The sequence below is a fragment of the Athene noctua genome, chromosome 4 (genome assembly GCF_965140245.1).
Source record: "Athene noctua chromosome 4, bAthNoc1.hap1.1, whole genome shotgun sequence".
NCBI classification, from domain to species: domain Eukaryota; kingdom Metazoa; phylum Chordata; class Aves; order Strigiformes; family Strigidae; genus Athene; species Athene noctua.
Genome location: NC_134040.1, coordinates 17,297,481 through 17,313,827, shown reverse-complemented (window position 1 = coordinate 17,313,827; position 16,347 = coordinate 17,297,481). Strand labels below are relative to the sequence as shown.

Sequence of the window (16,347 nt, the reverse complement as noted above, 5' to 3'; positions counted from 1 at the left end):
GTGTCTTCTCAGCCCTTTTCTTTCCTTGGAGTACACTGAGGATGAAGGATCCCCTAGAGAATTTTATTTTGTGAGGCTACTGAGATTGAAGTTTGATAGAAGTTTATGTGAAAATTTCCATTCATAATTTAATAGTGATTATGCTTAGGATTTTAATACTATATTGAATAAATATTGAGTAAAATTTGGATTTTACTTTATTAAAACTTCATTTTAATAATTTTGAGCCCTGAGCTGTGTGGTGTATTTTACTTCAGTGTTACCAGTCTACCTGTATTTTACCTTAAGCATCTAAAATCGCAAGAGCTCTGTCTATTCCACATACACCCTGAACACCTATATAATATGTGCAAAGATTGTCTTCCTTGTAGAGATAGAGCTTTACGAAGTAAAGGCTTTGGAACCCAGTCCTGTGGTGTGATTGTATAATACAGCAATGAACTAAGCAAGGACTTGCACACTACATGCTGAGTGGTGATAGAGAGTCACAGACTTCAGACTCTTGAAAATTTTTTACTGTTGAGTAAAAGTGTTGTAATTTTTGGTTTGTATACTGGCATCAAATTAATCAGCCTCACTTGTTTCTTCCCAACCTTCAGATCATCTTTGGGTGTTGTTCCCAGATGTTTGCATGGTGGTTGCTTCAGAAATTGTGGTGGATATTGTGAAACATGCCTTTATAACAAAATTCAATGACATCACAGCAGATGTAGGTATTCTGTTTGGAATGCTGAGTGCTATTTTAAGTTGCTGTTTATTTTGTTCATATTTTTTTAAATATTAAAATTGGTTCCAGCACAGAAAATCTGAAAATTGTTATTTTCATAAATAGGGTATCATTTGGGAAAGTTTGGTATGTTTCTGGTACAGTATGCTTCTGAGGGTCTTTATAATGTGGAACAAACACCTCTGCTTCCAAATAGGTAGTTCCAGATCCATAAATTATTGAAAGTGTTGTGTAACAGTTCACGTAATAACTACAGTTTGCGTAACTGGCAGATCACTGGTTAAATTGACAGGTTACTACTTCTGCAGTCTAGACAGAGCTTCTACTTTTTTCTAACAGAATGGATTGTAGGTTAAAATTCAGACTTTAGTAAAAATAGATGGAATCTGAAATCAGAGATATATTTTTCCACTGTCCCTGGAGCAATAATTTGAAGTAGTTTCCCACTCCTGAAATTTCTTAGGCTGTATATATTATGCAGTCCTTCTTTTAAAGTACAAGATGAGATTACTTTTTGTGTGTTGCAGCATGATATGTTGGCCATTTGTCTTGCATGTTGTGTGGATTCAAATACCCTTGATATATTTATGAGAGATTAATTAGCATTTTTTGCACTATTAAAACCCCTTTTCAGGAAACGAGATCAGAACTTGGAAGTGCTATCTTTTTCTAAAGTACCTACGTTTTACGATATAGAAACAAGTCCAATAGGTGTACTTAATAAATTCCTTTGTGCTGGAGGCATTTATGCATGCCCTACGTTCATATACAGAGTGTGGAAAAGAGCAATAATGAAGTCATGCTAGCCAAAACTGTAGCATGCTTCAGTGTGCTGAAACAGCTGGAGAATAGAGGTAGTGAGTGACAATTTTGCAAGGTTCATTTAACAAACTTTGTATTTTTTGTATGAAGTTCTGAAGATTTATTGTTGCTGGGTCATGCTTTTTTCAGAAGTTCTGAACACCTGCAGTGCAAGTTGCCCTGCCACTTTTCCTTAAAATAGATGCTTTTCTGTCTTAATATGCAGAACTGTTTTGAAGAGAAAGAAAAGCTTCATTCATCTTGTAATACAATTTGCTTTTTCATGAGATCACTTGCTTGTTATAAAAATAAGCTCTCATTTGTTTAATTTGATCCCAGTGCTACCTTTCATGTAGCTTAAAGCAAATGATGAACTGTAGGAACAAAGTAAACATGATTTCTTTTACTTCATGTTTCTGATGATCTTCAAATTCAGTAAATGCTTTTAAAAGTCTCATTCAATTCCTAAAACATAGCGTAGTGTAGTTTGTTATATATATATGCAAGTTACTTTATATAGGCTCATCTGTTGAAGGGTGCGATTAAACCTCAGAAAAACTGACTTTGACTACATCAGTTTGTGTATAAGTGTGTATAATATTTTTACAGAAATATTAATATCTCTGCTTCTATAAAATGCAATAGCAAATTATTCACACATTCAATGTGCTGGATTTTTTCCAGGTCTACAGTGAATACAGAGCCAGTCTTGCATTTGACCTTGTTAGCAGTCGACAGAAAAATGTAAGCCTGAAAATAAAGGTGTTTTCTTGTGTTAACTAACATAATTGTTACTGAAGGGCAGGGGTTATTGAAACAAATAAATAAATACATACAGAACTGTTACAGTCCTACAGCACTGATTTTTCTCTGCTTTTTTAATGAGAGATAATCCGTGTGATTTATATTCTTGTTTTTATCCAGTTGTTCAGGTCAGTTTGGGCTTTATTACATTGTTGAGAAATCTCTTTCAAATGCACTTATAGTCAGGGGGCAGTTGTAACGATTTTGACATTTTTGAGATATATGCTTAGCAAGATGTTCTTGAGGTAATTTATAATTACTGTTCTTTTCGGTTTAACTGTGTTGAATCAAAATACAGTATTAATTAAGAATTTATATTATTTCTTCACAGCATGTACAGATATATAGTGATGTTTGTGTCATGCATGTTACTGTTGTGGCATGGATATTTACAGAACACACAGACAGTGTATTTCATTAGTACTGATTTCGGAAGACAATTTACAGCATACCTTTTCTGGATGAGTCTCTTAACTGTTACTGAGTGCTCTGAATGAGTGCTCTAACTATTAAATGAAACTTACAATAATAATTTATGTAGTTTTCTTGGGCATGTTTAAAAGCTATTGCTAGCAATGTGGTAGTTATACCTTGTAAAGAAGTTAAGGCATCTTCAATTACAAATAATTATTAATAATTTGTTAATCAAAAAAACATCAGTTTGAAAAATCCATTAGTTTTCCTAAGTATCTTCTGTGGAAAATAAGGTAGCATCATATAGGTACTAACTTTGACATGACGTTCCATACTGCATGAAAGCTGTCATGCAAAGTAGTTGTGTTTTGAGAGTTCAACTGTAAACAAACTTTCAAAATTACTTTAACGCGATTACCCTGAGGCTAATTATAGATGCTTGTAGAATGATTTAAAATTGCTAGTGTGATGGATAATTGTTCTTTTATCCCTGTTATAGGTTTTTCTGTACAGTATTTCAGGATCAAAGTCAAATTAATACAAAAAGATCTCTAAGCTGGTAATAATGTACAGATGAAATATCATAGCGTGTTTGGATGCAGTGTCCTAATTGCTCTCGATTTAGAGATTTGTATTATACTCCAGTTGCTCTTGATTTAGAGCACTGAAGCTAATCTTACTGGTCATGGTAGTATTACATTTTTGTCTGAGAGTACAGCTATCTGCATATGAATTTCAGAATGTGAATAGGTCAATTATACCACTGTAGTGTTTGTTAGCAGAGATTGATTCTTATCTAGAGAGCGTGCCAAGCTAAAATAAGCACATTCCTTTGCATAAATAGTTCATTATTCTTCCTTTTTTTTTTCCTAGGCATATACAGATTATAGTGATTCAGTTTCCAGAAGAATGGGTTTCATTCCTCTTCCACTGGCTGTTTTAGTAAGTTGGATCTTTCCTATCAGTTTTCTATCAATAAGATCTCACTTTGAGAATATATACCTATGAGATAGCTGGCTCATTTTGATGTTTTGAGGGTGAAATGATCACCTAAAGTTAACTATAGTGATGCTACAAGGTTAAGTTAGCATTCAGTATAACCTATATCACATACTAATTATGCCTTCAAATGTGTTACTGTTTATCAGCCTTTCATAGAAAATTGAATATATATTTTATAGATTTTATAAGCACTTGAATTGTAGCAGTGGAATTAAACTACATCTGTGCTTATTAAACATTTATTCCTTTTAGCAATAAGCCTGTTCATTCATTCGGAATAGTCAAAGCAGCTGGTTGCCAGAAGGTTAGCAGTAGTGTACTGTTTTTTGGGGGGTGGGGGTGGGGTTCATAGGAGTCCTTGTGGTTGTCCCTGTAATGGTAATGTGTACTAGGTTTTCTTTTATATGCAGCACTGAGCTTCTGAGCTGTTGTAGAGTATGTGATTCTGAAATAGTTGACCCTGTTACATGGACATGCTGCTATAAAATGAATCACTTCATTATTGGAATTGTGTCCACATGCTGTCTGTTCTGAATTAAATATTGCAGAATGTTTTCTGTAAATAGGTTCTCTGACTTTCCCCATACACACATGTAGACAAGCAGCAGTAATCATCATACTGGGAATGTGGCCTTGCTTTGCCAGCAGAGATGCTAAGTCGTAATTTTCCTGGAAGAATATCAATATGAATTAACTTTCAAATATAATGTTCTCCCATGAAGATGGGGAAAAATACTATTGACAGACTTTGCCTAGTGTTTATCCAGGATTTAAAAAAAAACACCCAACAAAAAACCAAAGCAACTGATCATAATCATGATTTCTTTTATAACTAGGTAAAGTACATCCCGTGAGAATTTGATTTGAAATGCTTTTTTTCAAGTTATGATATCCCAGATATTAATAGATTTAAACCAAACTGAAGTGCTTTGCTAACTTGGAACCCTAACTGTGAAATACTGAAGTAAAATTTCAGGATTGTTTATTACTGAAACTAGTGATTCACATGCATAGTCCACAAAGCAATTTTGTATTCAAAACGTTAACATAGTACAAAACACTGATTCTGTTTTACTGCATCAGCATCTCTTGACATTTTCTTCAAAAAATAACTCAGCTTCCAGCCCTTGACTTCTGGGGACATTTTTTTCACTTGTTATTTTGCTTGGAAGTCAGTGGCGAAAGAACATTATCAGACTGTAGTTTTGGCAAAGTTGCAACTAGGTGCTAGTATACTTATTCAAGCCAAAATCTCAAATAGCTAGCGCTGCCAAGGGGAACATTAGAGTAAATTTCTATTGATGTAAATGTTTCTACTTTTGTTTTGAATTTACCAAATAAGAAATGTCTGTTAAAATATTCTATTAATAATAGTGTGCTGTATGTTTTAACTGTTTAACCTTTTTCCTTAAAACAGCTCATCAGAGTTGTAACAAGCTCAATAAAAGTACAAGGAGTCTTAGCTTATGTTTGTGTTGTGCTGTTTTACTGTGGGTAAGTAAATGCATGCAACTGAAAAGTATTTACCATTATTTGACCAGATATATGAAAAAAGCTTCTGTTGTATAAACACACAGTTTATATTCAGTAGAACATAAATGTAGATCACTTAATGCTCATAAACTGAGAGTGCAGATTGGTCCCTAAGTACTGTAACTGCATTGGGTGATTATAGCCCTTGATAAGTAACTTCGCTAATGAAAATAACTAATGGAAAAATGATTGAAAGAATTTATGACAGATGAGCACCATACCACTGCATAAAAGGGGAAATTGAATTCTAAGGAATGAAACTTTCTGTGAAAAGAGTGAAAGATCCACCATGCCCACAAAAGTAAGCAGTTTAAGTGCTCTAAGCAGATCATGAATTCTTCTCTCTAGTAGTTAAATGCAAGGTTTCTTCATGTTAGGAAACTGCCATATAAAAATTAGTAAATGCAAGGCTCACCTTTCTGAGAAGTCTGGGATCAGTAACTAATCTTAGTTAAGGAATATAATGTCCTATGGCAATTTGTTTTCCAAAACCAATGATTTGCAAATATCCCTTCATTGCTAAGTCAGTTTATACTTGTGTTATCCTTAACTTCTCACCAGCTGATACATACTTCTGATATACATTTAGTGGCACTTAAATCCTATCTAGTTTGCCTGTCTTGAGACACTTGCTGTAGACTATGTGGAGATGACCAGTTTCTAGGAAAGCTGCGTATTGAACTCTGTCAGCATTTGTTGTGTCTCAGTACTGATTCATATTGGAGTCCTCCTAAAACTGATCATAAAGCATTAAATGATTCACATTACTATAGGCAGGTTCTGTATGCTGCAACATAGAGGGAATATTTCTTCTAGTGCCCTACCAAGTTATGTTTATAACTGAAGGCAGTAAGTCTTGGGAAGTAAAAGACTTCTAGGTCTGGGGCAGGTCTCAGAAGAGAGGAGGCTGCTGTTTTACAATACCTTATGAAAGAATGGGTTTACTACACATTTTTTTATGAACAGTTAGATTCTGATCCCTAATCTGACCTTGATTTTCCAAAAAACTAGAACTTGCTCTGATGTGTCTAGTCCACATCAGTGTAGAGACACATCTCTAGTGTCAGATAACTAGGACTTTGAGATACTGCATATAGGCCAAATATTAAAATATTAGCCATGTTCTTCTGCACCAATACTTTGATTTCTTCCCCAGCGTATGACATGCTGTGCCCATTATCCCTGAAGCCAGCTCTGTATCATTGAAAGCCCTAGCCCCTGATCATCACATTCAAGCTGTGGTATACCAAGCTCAGCACCTTCACTCTGCTCTGTGTTTTGCCTTTTCCTTTTTCCCAATATGTATATAATGTTTCCCCACACCTGCCATTTAACTACTGCAGCCCGCTCCTGGATTTTTCCCTGTCTCTGTGGCTTGGAGGATGGAGGGAAGGAAGAAGTAATGTGATTAGCATGAAGGTTTACATGCTGCTCTTTGAAGGCATAGGTCACAATAGTAAATACATTTTGGTTTATTTTGTCCTGATTGAAAAGTGGGAACAAATTTTTACTTCTACCATGATCTCAGATGTGGAACTAACTCACCTCTTGTATCTTTTAAGTAATTTGTGTTCTGAACATAAATTTCAGCTTTTAATCAGATTAGTGTAGCACAGATATGTGAGAAACAATGTGATAAAATCTGAAGCAGTTAACGGGGCAAAGGATTGAGACTGTAATGTGGAGGATATTGTTTTGTATTTGATATTTAACAACTGTAGTACTGTTAGTTATACTATAAAAGAGTCTTGTCCAGCATGTGAAACCTGAGTTTTCTTTTTCTAGGATTTTGAACAACTGCAAACTTAAATTGTTAGAAATTTGAGCCTGGGGTGGACTGGCAGAAGAGAATAAAGGAGAATCACTAGAAACTCTTGCATAATTTTGCATGGGAAGCTGGAACTGAAAGTGTTGATTTATGGCCTTTCAACTTCTGATCTCATTAAATCAGAGTTGAATCATGCTGTAAATGCTCTCTCACAACAAAAGCATGTTGCATAAAAAGTGTAAGAAAAATACCTCTAAAACTTATTAAAAATGGAGGTGAGCTTCTCAACTCTCAAACAAAATTTGTCCCGATAACCTAATAAAATTGTAGAGAATCATGGCTTTCAACTTGTATAAATGATAACTTCTGTTGTGGCTTGGATACCAAAATGTCAGTTTCTTCTGAGTATTGAAAGTGGTCTGCTCTGCTCATTCTTCCATCCCTCTAAATTTCTTCTACAAGTAAATGTATGGTATAAAATTCCCTTAAAAGTTTGGGGTTTTGTTTGGCAAGTTCTGATTACGTTAATGCAAGTGAGAGACAGTGAAGCTGCTGCTGTGGTGTTCTTTGGTCATTTTATGATTTGGTCTTTTATGATTAAGCAGTTAGACCCACTCTGTGGATTTGTGAATGTTCACTTCAGCTCTTCTTAGTCTGTTACTGATGTACATAATAAACAGATTTTCAAAGAGTGGAGAATGAATTCAGAATCTGCATTTGGTTGACTTTAGTTACATAGATTGATTTGTGTAGAGCATATTCATGTCCTTCCTGTTCTTCAAATAAGACAGATATTAAAGGGATATAGAGATTTGCTGAAGTTTGTGTTGCAAATTAGTGATAATAGAAAAAGAATCTGCTACGATGGTAATGCAGTGCTGCCTCTTTGGTTTTGTTGAGGGACTGTCTTGAGATGTGAAAAAGGACGTTTTATGATTAGCCTGTAATTTTTGATAGCCAGGTACTTGCTTTCTTGTGGTTCAAAGTCAATAGGGATCCTTGGCTGGGCATACTTAGAGTTAGAGTTTAACTGTAGTGCATTTAATTTCAACTTGCACTGTTGAGGGCCCTTTATAGACCTGTGTTTAAATATTTGATGTATTAAATGGCTGTTTAACTGTCCTTGTAGTCCTTTCATTAAGTTGTGATAAAATTTGATGGTTTTCTCTAAATGTATTCTGAAAATAAATAAATAAATTTTAGGATTGACTCTGAAACAAATTGTTAGGAAAAGGAAATTACCATTTGATCTGGCTATTGAAGAAGTTTCATTTGTTAGCTAATCCTTCCAAGATAGCAATATGCAATTACTTTAATATGAATAATAGGCAATTATTTTAATATGCTAATGCAAATATGTAAACAGATCCTTTAATTTTTTCAGGTTAATGTCTCTAAAAGTCCTTAACAGTATTGTGTTGCTGGGGAAATCATGTCAATATGTAAAGGAGGCAAAAATGGAGGAGAAATTATTCAATCCTGTCCTGACTGCCACCCCAGGGAAGCCAGCTGGCAAACAGCAAAGCATGTTTAAATCTACTCAAGGTAAGGTTAACTGCCTTGTTTTGTTTTCAACTGTAATGAAAATTGCTGTTAGACTAAATTTAATATTGTTTGCTGCACCGTCACCTTGTTGCTGGACCTTAATTGTACTGTATCACGTCTGTGAACGTGAAACAAAGAAATTGACTCAACAGTAAAGTTTTTTACTGTTAAGCAGGTATTTTTTATTAGCAGCACTGGGGTTGCCCTGGGGATTCTCCATCATGAGGGCTCCCAAGAATTAGCAAGGGATATCAGTTTACATACAAATTATACTTATTCATTAGATTTCCTGGATAGGGGTGTCTTATGATAGTGAGTTCCTGGAATTCGTTTACATAGTCCGAGTAAAAATACATTGGATAGTAAAAATAATGAGGGTCTTCAGAGGTCAAGGGAAGAAGTAAGTAGTCTTCTTCATGGTGTTTGCTAATTGATCTTCTTTACAAAGCATGTCCTGTGATGTAAAGTCCAGGTGCCTTCCTAAATCAGCAAATTCATCCTCCCTATAATAGGATCTCTGTGTCCTTTTGTTCAAGTCCCCCTTATCTTAGTTTGCCCCATTCTAGGAGTTGCCCAAGTGTCCATTGAAGGCCTTGAGTCTCTGCTATCAGTGATTTACATAGAGAGGGTTTTAATCTTGTCTAAACAGACAAAGAGGCCTAGGGAAATAGTTAAGCAGTCAGGAGTCCTTTGGAAAGAAACAAAGCAAAATGCAAGCTAAGCTTTGAAACAAACAAAGCAAAACACAAGCAAAGCTTTCATGCATCACAGTTTAGTTTTAATTGTCAGAAATTCATTTGAGCCCTTTCAAACACAAGTTTGTAAATGAAATAGAATGAATTGCTTTTAGTTCATGTATCTTCGTTATAAATACTCATCTCTCTGATAAGATCCCACCCTGATACGCAGAGGTGATAGAAACATCAGAACAGTAGCATGCTTTAGTTTGAAAATCGTAACCATAGAATGAATGGTTTGGGTTGGAAGGGGCCTTTAAAGACCAGCTAGTCCAACCTCATCTGCCATGTCACTATACAAATAAGTAAATATTTACACAGCATCTCTGGCAGTGCTGGAGTTTAATAAGGAAGCAATCTATGCATTTCATATGGAAATTAATGTAAAACATGACCCACAATAGGTATAATTACTTGTAGTTGTCATGAACACATAAATGAAAAGCTTTATGAAATCCCAATAGGAATTTCAGCTGGTCTCGCTTCATTTCAAGTCTGTGCAGCGTGGTTTTCTCGTACAGGTCCTCAGCATTAGTGGCTAATATATAATTAGAATGGGGCATTATTGTATTCTTGTGGCACGTTATAGAAGGAAACAGAAACCTTCATTGTTCCAGTCAACTGAATTGGATAGTATATCTTCCCCTGTGAAGAGCTCAATGAGAGCCCTAGAGAACTTAACAGTGAGGCTTTTATTGTGTTCACTGTATTGCTTGCCAAAGACTTGAACAGCTTGAAATGTAAGGTGCTCATTAGCCCTCATAGTGTCTTGCCAGCAATAGTAGACTTAAGAATCTGTCGATGTTTCAGTCACAACTCTGTATCTCACCTGTGACAAATCACATCAGGCAGAAACTTGGTGTAGATGTTTATCTTTAAATAGCTTAAATTCACAGCGTTGCTTTAGTTTCATGATGAAAGAATGTAATATGAATTGGTCTGAATGTCTTTTTCATTTCATTAGACAGCTATCCTAATGATAATGTTTTAATTAAACATTCTAGAACTACACTTGTATACAAGATTTAATAAATCATACTTACTTAAACTGTTAAACTTACAGTAAATAAATCCTTAAGACTGTTTTAACTGGAGCAGCAGCAATTTCACCAAGTCAGTCAGCAGAGATGCTTATTTCCTCAAATGGAAAGATTTTGATTAAGAAGTAGCAATAAAAAAGCTTTTGATGATTTTATTTAGAATAGTCTTAACTTCCATCAGTGATGAAAAAGCTTAATTTTTAACCGTTTTTCAGGGGTTTTTTATACCTTTATAGCTCTTTATTTACTAGAAACCTCAATTATGGGAAAGAATGATTTTACCTTCCCCAGCTTCTGTGTGTTTGCGTTATTACTGCTGAGCTCTGCAATATTGGTTAATCCCTGTGCCCCACTTACCAGGTTTTTTTTCAATACTGTCTCTCAACCCACCTCTTACTAGAATGAGGGTGAGGGAGTTAATCTGGTCTGCTTTCTATCAGCTTATAAGTTAAATTTTCCTAAGAGTTTCCACTTCATCACAGAAACAGTTTAAACAAACAGCTTAAAATTTTGAAGGATAAAATTGTATACTTGCTCTTGAAGGATGGAAGTTCTAATTACTGGTAATCATTTATAGGCTGACCAGCTTTCTAGGGAAGCTGCTGGATTAGAAAATACCTTTGTAATGAAGTTCTACAATTAGCATTACTTGTCTCCTTTCTTGATGCAAGTTTAGTACCTTTGACTTGCATAGGACTGTAGAGAGTAATCCATGTACCTTCAAGTAGTAGATGGTATACTGTGAAGAGATACTATACAGAAAGTTTTTGCAGTAATTTGGATAGTGCTGCCATTCTGACAAACAATGTTTATTTGGGCTGCTCTGGAGTACTCTCCACATTAGACTTTTTCAGATGCCTTTAGAAACAATAACTCAGTCTTTACAAGGAGATAGTAAATAAGAAAAAATTATTTCCCTGTTATTTACTAGTGTGTTTTATTTTTTTAATATTTTAACAAAATGTGGAAACAATACATGGATATTATTTGCAGATATCTTGGGTTAATGGAGCCAGTGTTCAATTCCACCGAAGTAAGAGGAAGGAGTAAAAATAGACATCTTTACTAAAACTGCTTTAGGAGCCAGTGCTATTGAAGTGTGTAGCAGTGCATGAGTCATTAGCTATCCCTAGAGAAGCCAGGTTTATTGTACTTATGTAGAGGATTAGGCACATCTAGTTCCCGATAGAGAGATTCCTTCATTTCAGTAGAAAATATTTGTGTGATTAACACAATGGCTATCAAAAATCTTTTTGCCTGAGCCAACAAAAATGAGTATGTAAGCCAGAAGAATGCAGTGTATGTCATAAAATCTGCTGCTTATGCTCTTGCTTGTTATCTGAACTTCTGTAGAATTTGTTTTCTATCCTTTTACCAAATTAGAAAAGGAGATCTCTTATGGTAAAGCCAAGACAATGTAGTGGCTTTTTCAGGATGGCTTTGCATGAATCTTGATATTACAGATGCATCAGTATTTCTGTGTTAAATTCATTATTATCTTTGTAATTGTCTTCTGTTCCATCAGGAATTTCCACAGATGAAAATGGATCTACATCAGTTACCAGCCAACCTGTGCATCAGAAGGAGAATACACCATCTTTACTTGTAACAAGCAATTCTGATCAATTTCTGACAACTCCTGATGGAGAAGAAAAAGATATAAGCCAAGACAGTTCAGAATTAAAACACAGGTCTTCAAAGAAAGACTTGTTGGAGATAGACAGGTTTACTATTTGTGGAAACAGAATTGACTAAGATTTTTTTTTTTTTTTTTTTTTTCATTGATGTGCTAAGGATACTGAGCTGTTGGGACAGCAGATGCTACCAGAATGGACAGTTGCTAAAAAAGGCACATAAATATTTATTTAAAAACTTAAATTATTAATGGCAAAAAATATTAATTTCTTTCTACAAGTAACTTGGCTTGGTATCTGGTCAGGTCAAGTGAGAGATCTTTAACTTGCCTCTTGGAATATGTGGTGGATCATGAGTCTCTAGCCTGGTGGCAGAGCTGCAACATCACTTTTCTGGAAAATAGACTGGAAAAAAGCGTAATCCTGTTCTGCGTTATGAAACCGTGCTTCCAGAACACACTACTTTTCATGAAGGTTCCTCCAGTATAAGGATATTCCTGGAAATGTATGACAACTTGACCGGAAGCTTGCCTTTCCAGTTACCTTGTTTTAATAAACATCTACAGCAGAATTCAAAACTTGTGCTTATATCAACAAATGCATAAAGCATTGGTACATAAAACAATAAGTCAAGATAGTTATTCTCGTCAACAAAAATATTTTCAAGATGTATCTTGAAAATCTTGTAATCAGAATAAAATTTTGCCTTTAAATGAAAGATATACTGCATACTACTTTATCTAAATACTAAACACCAAGGAGAGATCACAGTAATGCAGGTTCTGCTTAACTGGGCAAATATGAAGCATATTCATTTCTTGTGTTGTGTGTCCTGCAAGGCAAATTATTTATGAAATTATTTTTTAAAGCTGAGGATTTTTTGTTGCTGTAGGGGAAAATAATAAAGGGGCACTTCTATATGTTGAGGAAAGGCAGTGTTAATTGCAGCAAGCAAGTGTTGTGTTGGAACTGTATGTATAGTATTAATGCAGCAGAAAAGAATATTACACTGCATTTTGAGTTTAACTGATCAGAATGACATCTGTTAACTTGCCTGAGAAAATGTCTGTAAAAGCTCATACTGATGATCAAACCAGAATTCTCCATGTTAGTTGATTGATTTTAGCCAAATTTAAGTAGATGGACTAGATCTATAAAGAGCAATTACAATACATCTTAATTTCTGGTGTGAGATACAGTTGTGGGAGAACTGATGAAAGATGGTTTGGAATCCTCAGACCAAGAATGGAATAAATTTGAGCTCAAAACTTAGGCTGGAGACTTGTATCAGAAGAGACTCTTCAGTTAATGATAAATTCTTCATATATTGTTGTTGAAACACAGCATATTTAAGTAAGCACCAGTTTTACTTTCCAAGGGAAGGTATCATAAAACTACTTCAGTGCTTAAAAAATGAAGACAAAATTTGCTTTTTGCTAATTTCATAATTTGTCACAGTGTGAGCCAAAGGTTATTTGCTTTATGAACACCTGAAAGTTTAATGTGTGTGCTAACCCCTGAAACTTGCAGGACTACAGTGATATGGCAGATGGAGACAGTTGGACAGTTAGGTATCTGAGCAGACTTGGTAATGAGCTAACTTCGCTGTACAGGTTAACGTGGTCTGCTCTGGTGGGAACTTACTGCTGCCTTTCCTCTCCCATCAAAAGTAGCTGGAGTAACGGCCAAAATCTGTGGTTACTGTTGTTCAGGGATGAAAGTAAAAAAAAAAAAAAAGAGGAATTGTGCTGGGAAAAAAAATCTTAAATTCTTTAATATTTAATGTATTTTATATTAATTGGAGATGTTCACACATTGAAATTCAGATTATCTGTCAATTTGGTGTATCTTATTTTTGAATTATTTAGCAGTTGCTAAAGAAGGCTTGGAATTGCTTTCGGGTTTTTTTTCTGTTGAATGACATTCTGTATCAATTTTATAAGTGCATCTTGTGTGAAAATAAAATTCAATTTTGTAATATTTGTTTAAAAAAGTAGTACAGCATTGACATTTCTTTCTTAGTATTCAGAGTTGGTGAACTCTGGTGTATTTACTGAATTAAATTCCAATTTCCATAAAAATTCCTGCAAATGTGGGACATGAATGTGCATAAGAACTGAGTTATCAGTGGCTTTACTTCTGATTTATTTCTGTACCAGTTGGTTATTGCCACTCGTAGGAAGAAGATATTAATGCCAACGTACTATTAATTTCTTTTTTAAAGACAAAGCCCATGTAAATGAAAAAATACTGTCTTAAGGGAGTTGTAATTTATATAGTCAGTTACTACATTTGGACTAGTTGCACCTACCCAGCAAAGCCAAATGCAGTTGCAGTATAAGATTAGTCAAGTCCTTTCCTGAGCACATGACAATGAAAAGGTAATGGCTAACTGCACTTAAGTCCAAGTCCTCGCCCAGACCCTCATTTGAGGCTGTGAGCCTTTGCTGCTTTGTTTTTAGATTTGAATTGTGGTAACTAGATGTAAAGCAGTATAGGTGGGCTTTGGGATGTGACTGTTACATCTCTGTTGTGTAGGCATAACTTTGTTAACTTGAGGATCACCATAATTCAAAGGTATACTTGAGGCACTGGTTATAGAGGGCATTGCAAATGCAACACTTGCCCTTAAATTCTCTTGAGAGTCTGCCAGGGGCCAAACTGGGTGTGAAATTTCATTGTTTTCTCTTGCTCCAAGCTCTATAATTGTTCTCATGGATTTTTTCATGATTATTAGGGATTCATTGAATATCTAGTGGTGCATCTTTAATGAAAGGTCATAGCTTCTCTGACCCTGGGTAGACCTCTCAGAACTCTTGAGGTGGCTGAGGGAGAACGAACCACAAAACAACAAGAAAGAAAAAACAGCAACCCCGAATTTCTTGTCTATAGATACAGTTCTTTATTTCTTTAGGTTTTCATGAAGAGCTCCTGTCTCAACAGTGAAATAAGAGCATTAGGGGTTAAGCAGTGAATAAATTGAGTTATTCAGTTCATAAATGCATAAATTCAAAGCAGTGATATTTCAACTAAAGTCACAGTTGCCAAATTAATTCCAAAAGTACACACTGAGTACAGTGTATATTCATAGGGGGAGCATTAAGGAACAACTGTGTTTTCCATAGGATTATTTAATTAATCTTTAGAAGCCTTTCAGATGTTCATCAGCTGAGCAGAATTTCCCCTCAAGCAGAGTAGTTTTACAATCACAAGTATGCTGTTCATTTACTTGCCTCTTAATTTAGAGTGAGTTTGTTTTCAGCTTGGTCTTGCTTTTTTGTGGTGCAAAATTCTTTGTGTTCTAAATATTAATTTCAGAAATCTAGTTTTGTAAGTCAGTATAGTTGTTGAGATCACTGTTGTTAAAGCTGGTATTTGCCCAGTTGTGGCTGCTATGCCAGCTCAGCTGTTGGGCTACAATTCTGAATCACTTTGGTCGTGGTAAGCAAGGATGAATGCAACTTAATTATAGCACAAATGCAATCATTCTGTGAAACTTCTGAAACATTGCAACATATTTTCTTAGAAACTGGGTTGTTCCATTGTGAGTAAACTAGGAGTTGTCACCAACTGTGTCAGTCTTGGGTAATTGCGGTTTCAGAAATGCTTTTCACAATTACTAAACAAAGTTTGCTCTTAAACTTCAGAGTAATTGCTCTTTCTTAGAAATTTGGACTATGTTAATTTTGCTGACTCCAAGGAAGCAAATACTTTTGTGTAAGTGCAAAGCAGCTAGCAAAGGGGGCTGTAACGCTGTGAAAGCAGTGCAACAGGACCATCTTCATCTCAGGGAAGTTTTTCTGTATATAGTGATACGAGATGCTTAGACTATGAAGGCTATCAAAACCACCTAACGTATCATTTCTGTATGTCTTTAGGAGAATAGTATCTTCCATCAGCCATGCCAACTAAGCCTGGACCTGGCTACACTTTTTTTAGGACTTCAGTATCTGTTATACTCTGGTTTAGAAAAAGTGCTGCCAGCTGAAGAGTTATAAAGAGGGATCATGAATATGTAACACCAACGAACACTCTAGTAAGATCACAGCTTTTACAAGAGAAAAATAAAAAAATATAATTTTTTAGATTATTTCCCAGTTTTGACCACAACACTATTATCATGTTTGCAATGAAATAAACAGATTTTAAAATGTGCCCTCTTCTTGTAAATGTGCTGCCCACCTGTACCTCAGAGCTACTGTTTCAGGTTATGAAGACTGTCATTTCTTCCATTCATTACTACTTTGTAGAAGAGTAATGCTGTCAAGCGGAGCCGAGGTTTCATTTGTAATTGGAGGCAGTTTTGTCTTACAGCTGAACTGCAGAAAACTTTGAGAGCGAG

At 35.2% G+C, this 16,347-nt stretch overlaps 1 protein-coding gene across 3 annotated transcripts in view; it reads left to right on the top strand.

Moving 5' to 3' along the window:
- Positions 1 to 13,998, top strand: part of TAPT1 (transmembrane anterior posterior transformation 1) — a 50,994-nt gene extending 36,996 nt beyond the window's left edge. For all 3 annotated transcript variants that reach the window (XM_074904559.1, XM_074904560.1, XM_074904562.1), the window contains 6 exons: positions 600 to 709; positions 2,213 to 2,272; positions 3,620 to 3,688; positions 5,166 to 5,242; positions 8,434 to 8,594; positions 11,897 to 13,998. In XM_074904559.1, the coding sequence (XP_074760660.1) occupies positions 600 to 709; positions 2,213 to 2,272; positions 3,620 to 3,688; positions 5,166 to 5,242; positions 8,434 to 8,594; positions 11,897 to 12,126 (707 nt within the window). In that variant the 3' untranslated portion in view covers positions 12,127 to 13,998. The remainder of the gene's footprint in view (positions 1 to 599; positions 710 to 2,212; positions 2,273 to 3,619; positions 3,689 to 5,165; positions 5,243 to 8,433; positions 8,595 to 11,896) is intronic.
- Positions 13,999 to 16,347: the final 2,349 nt, after the last annotated feature.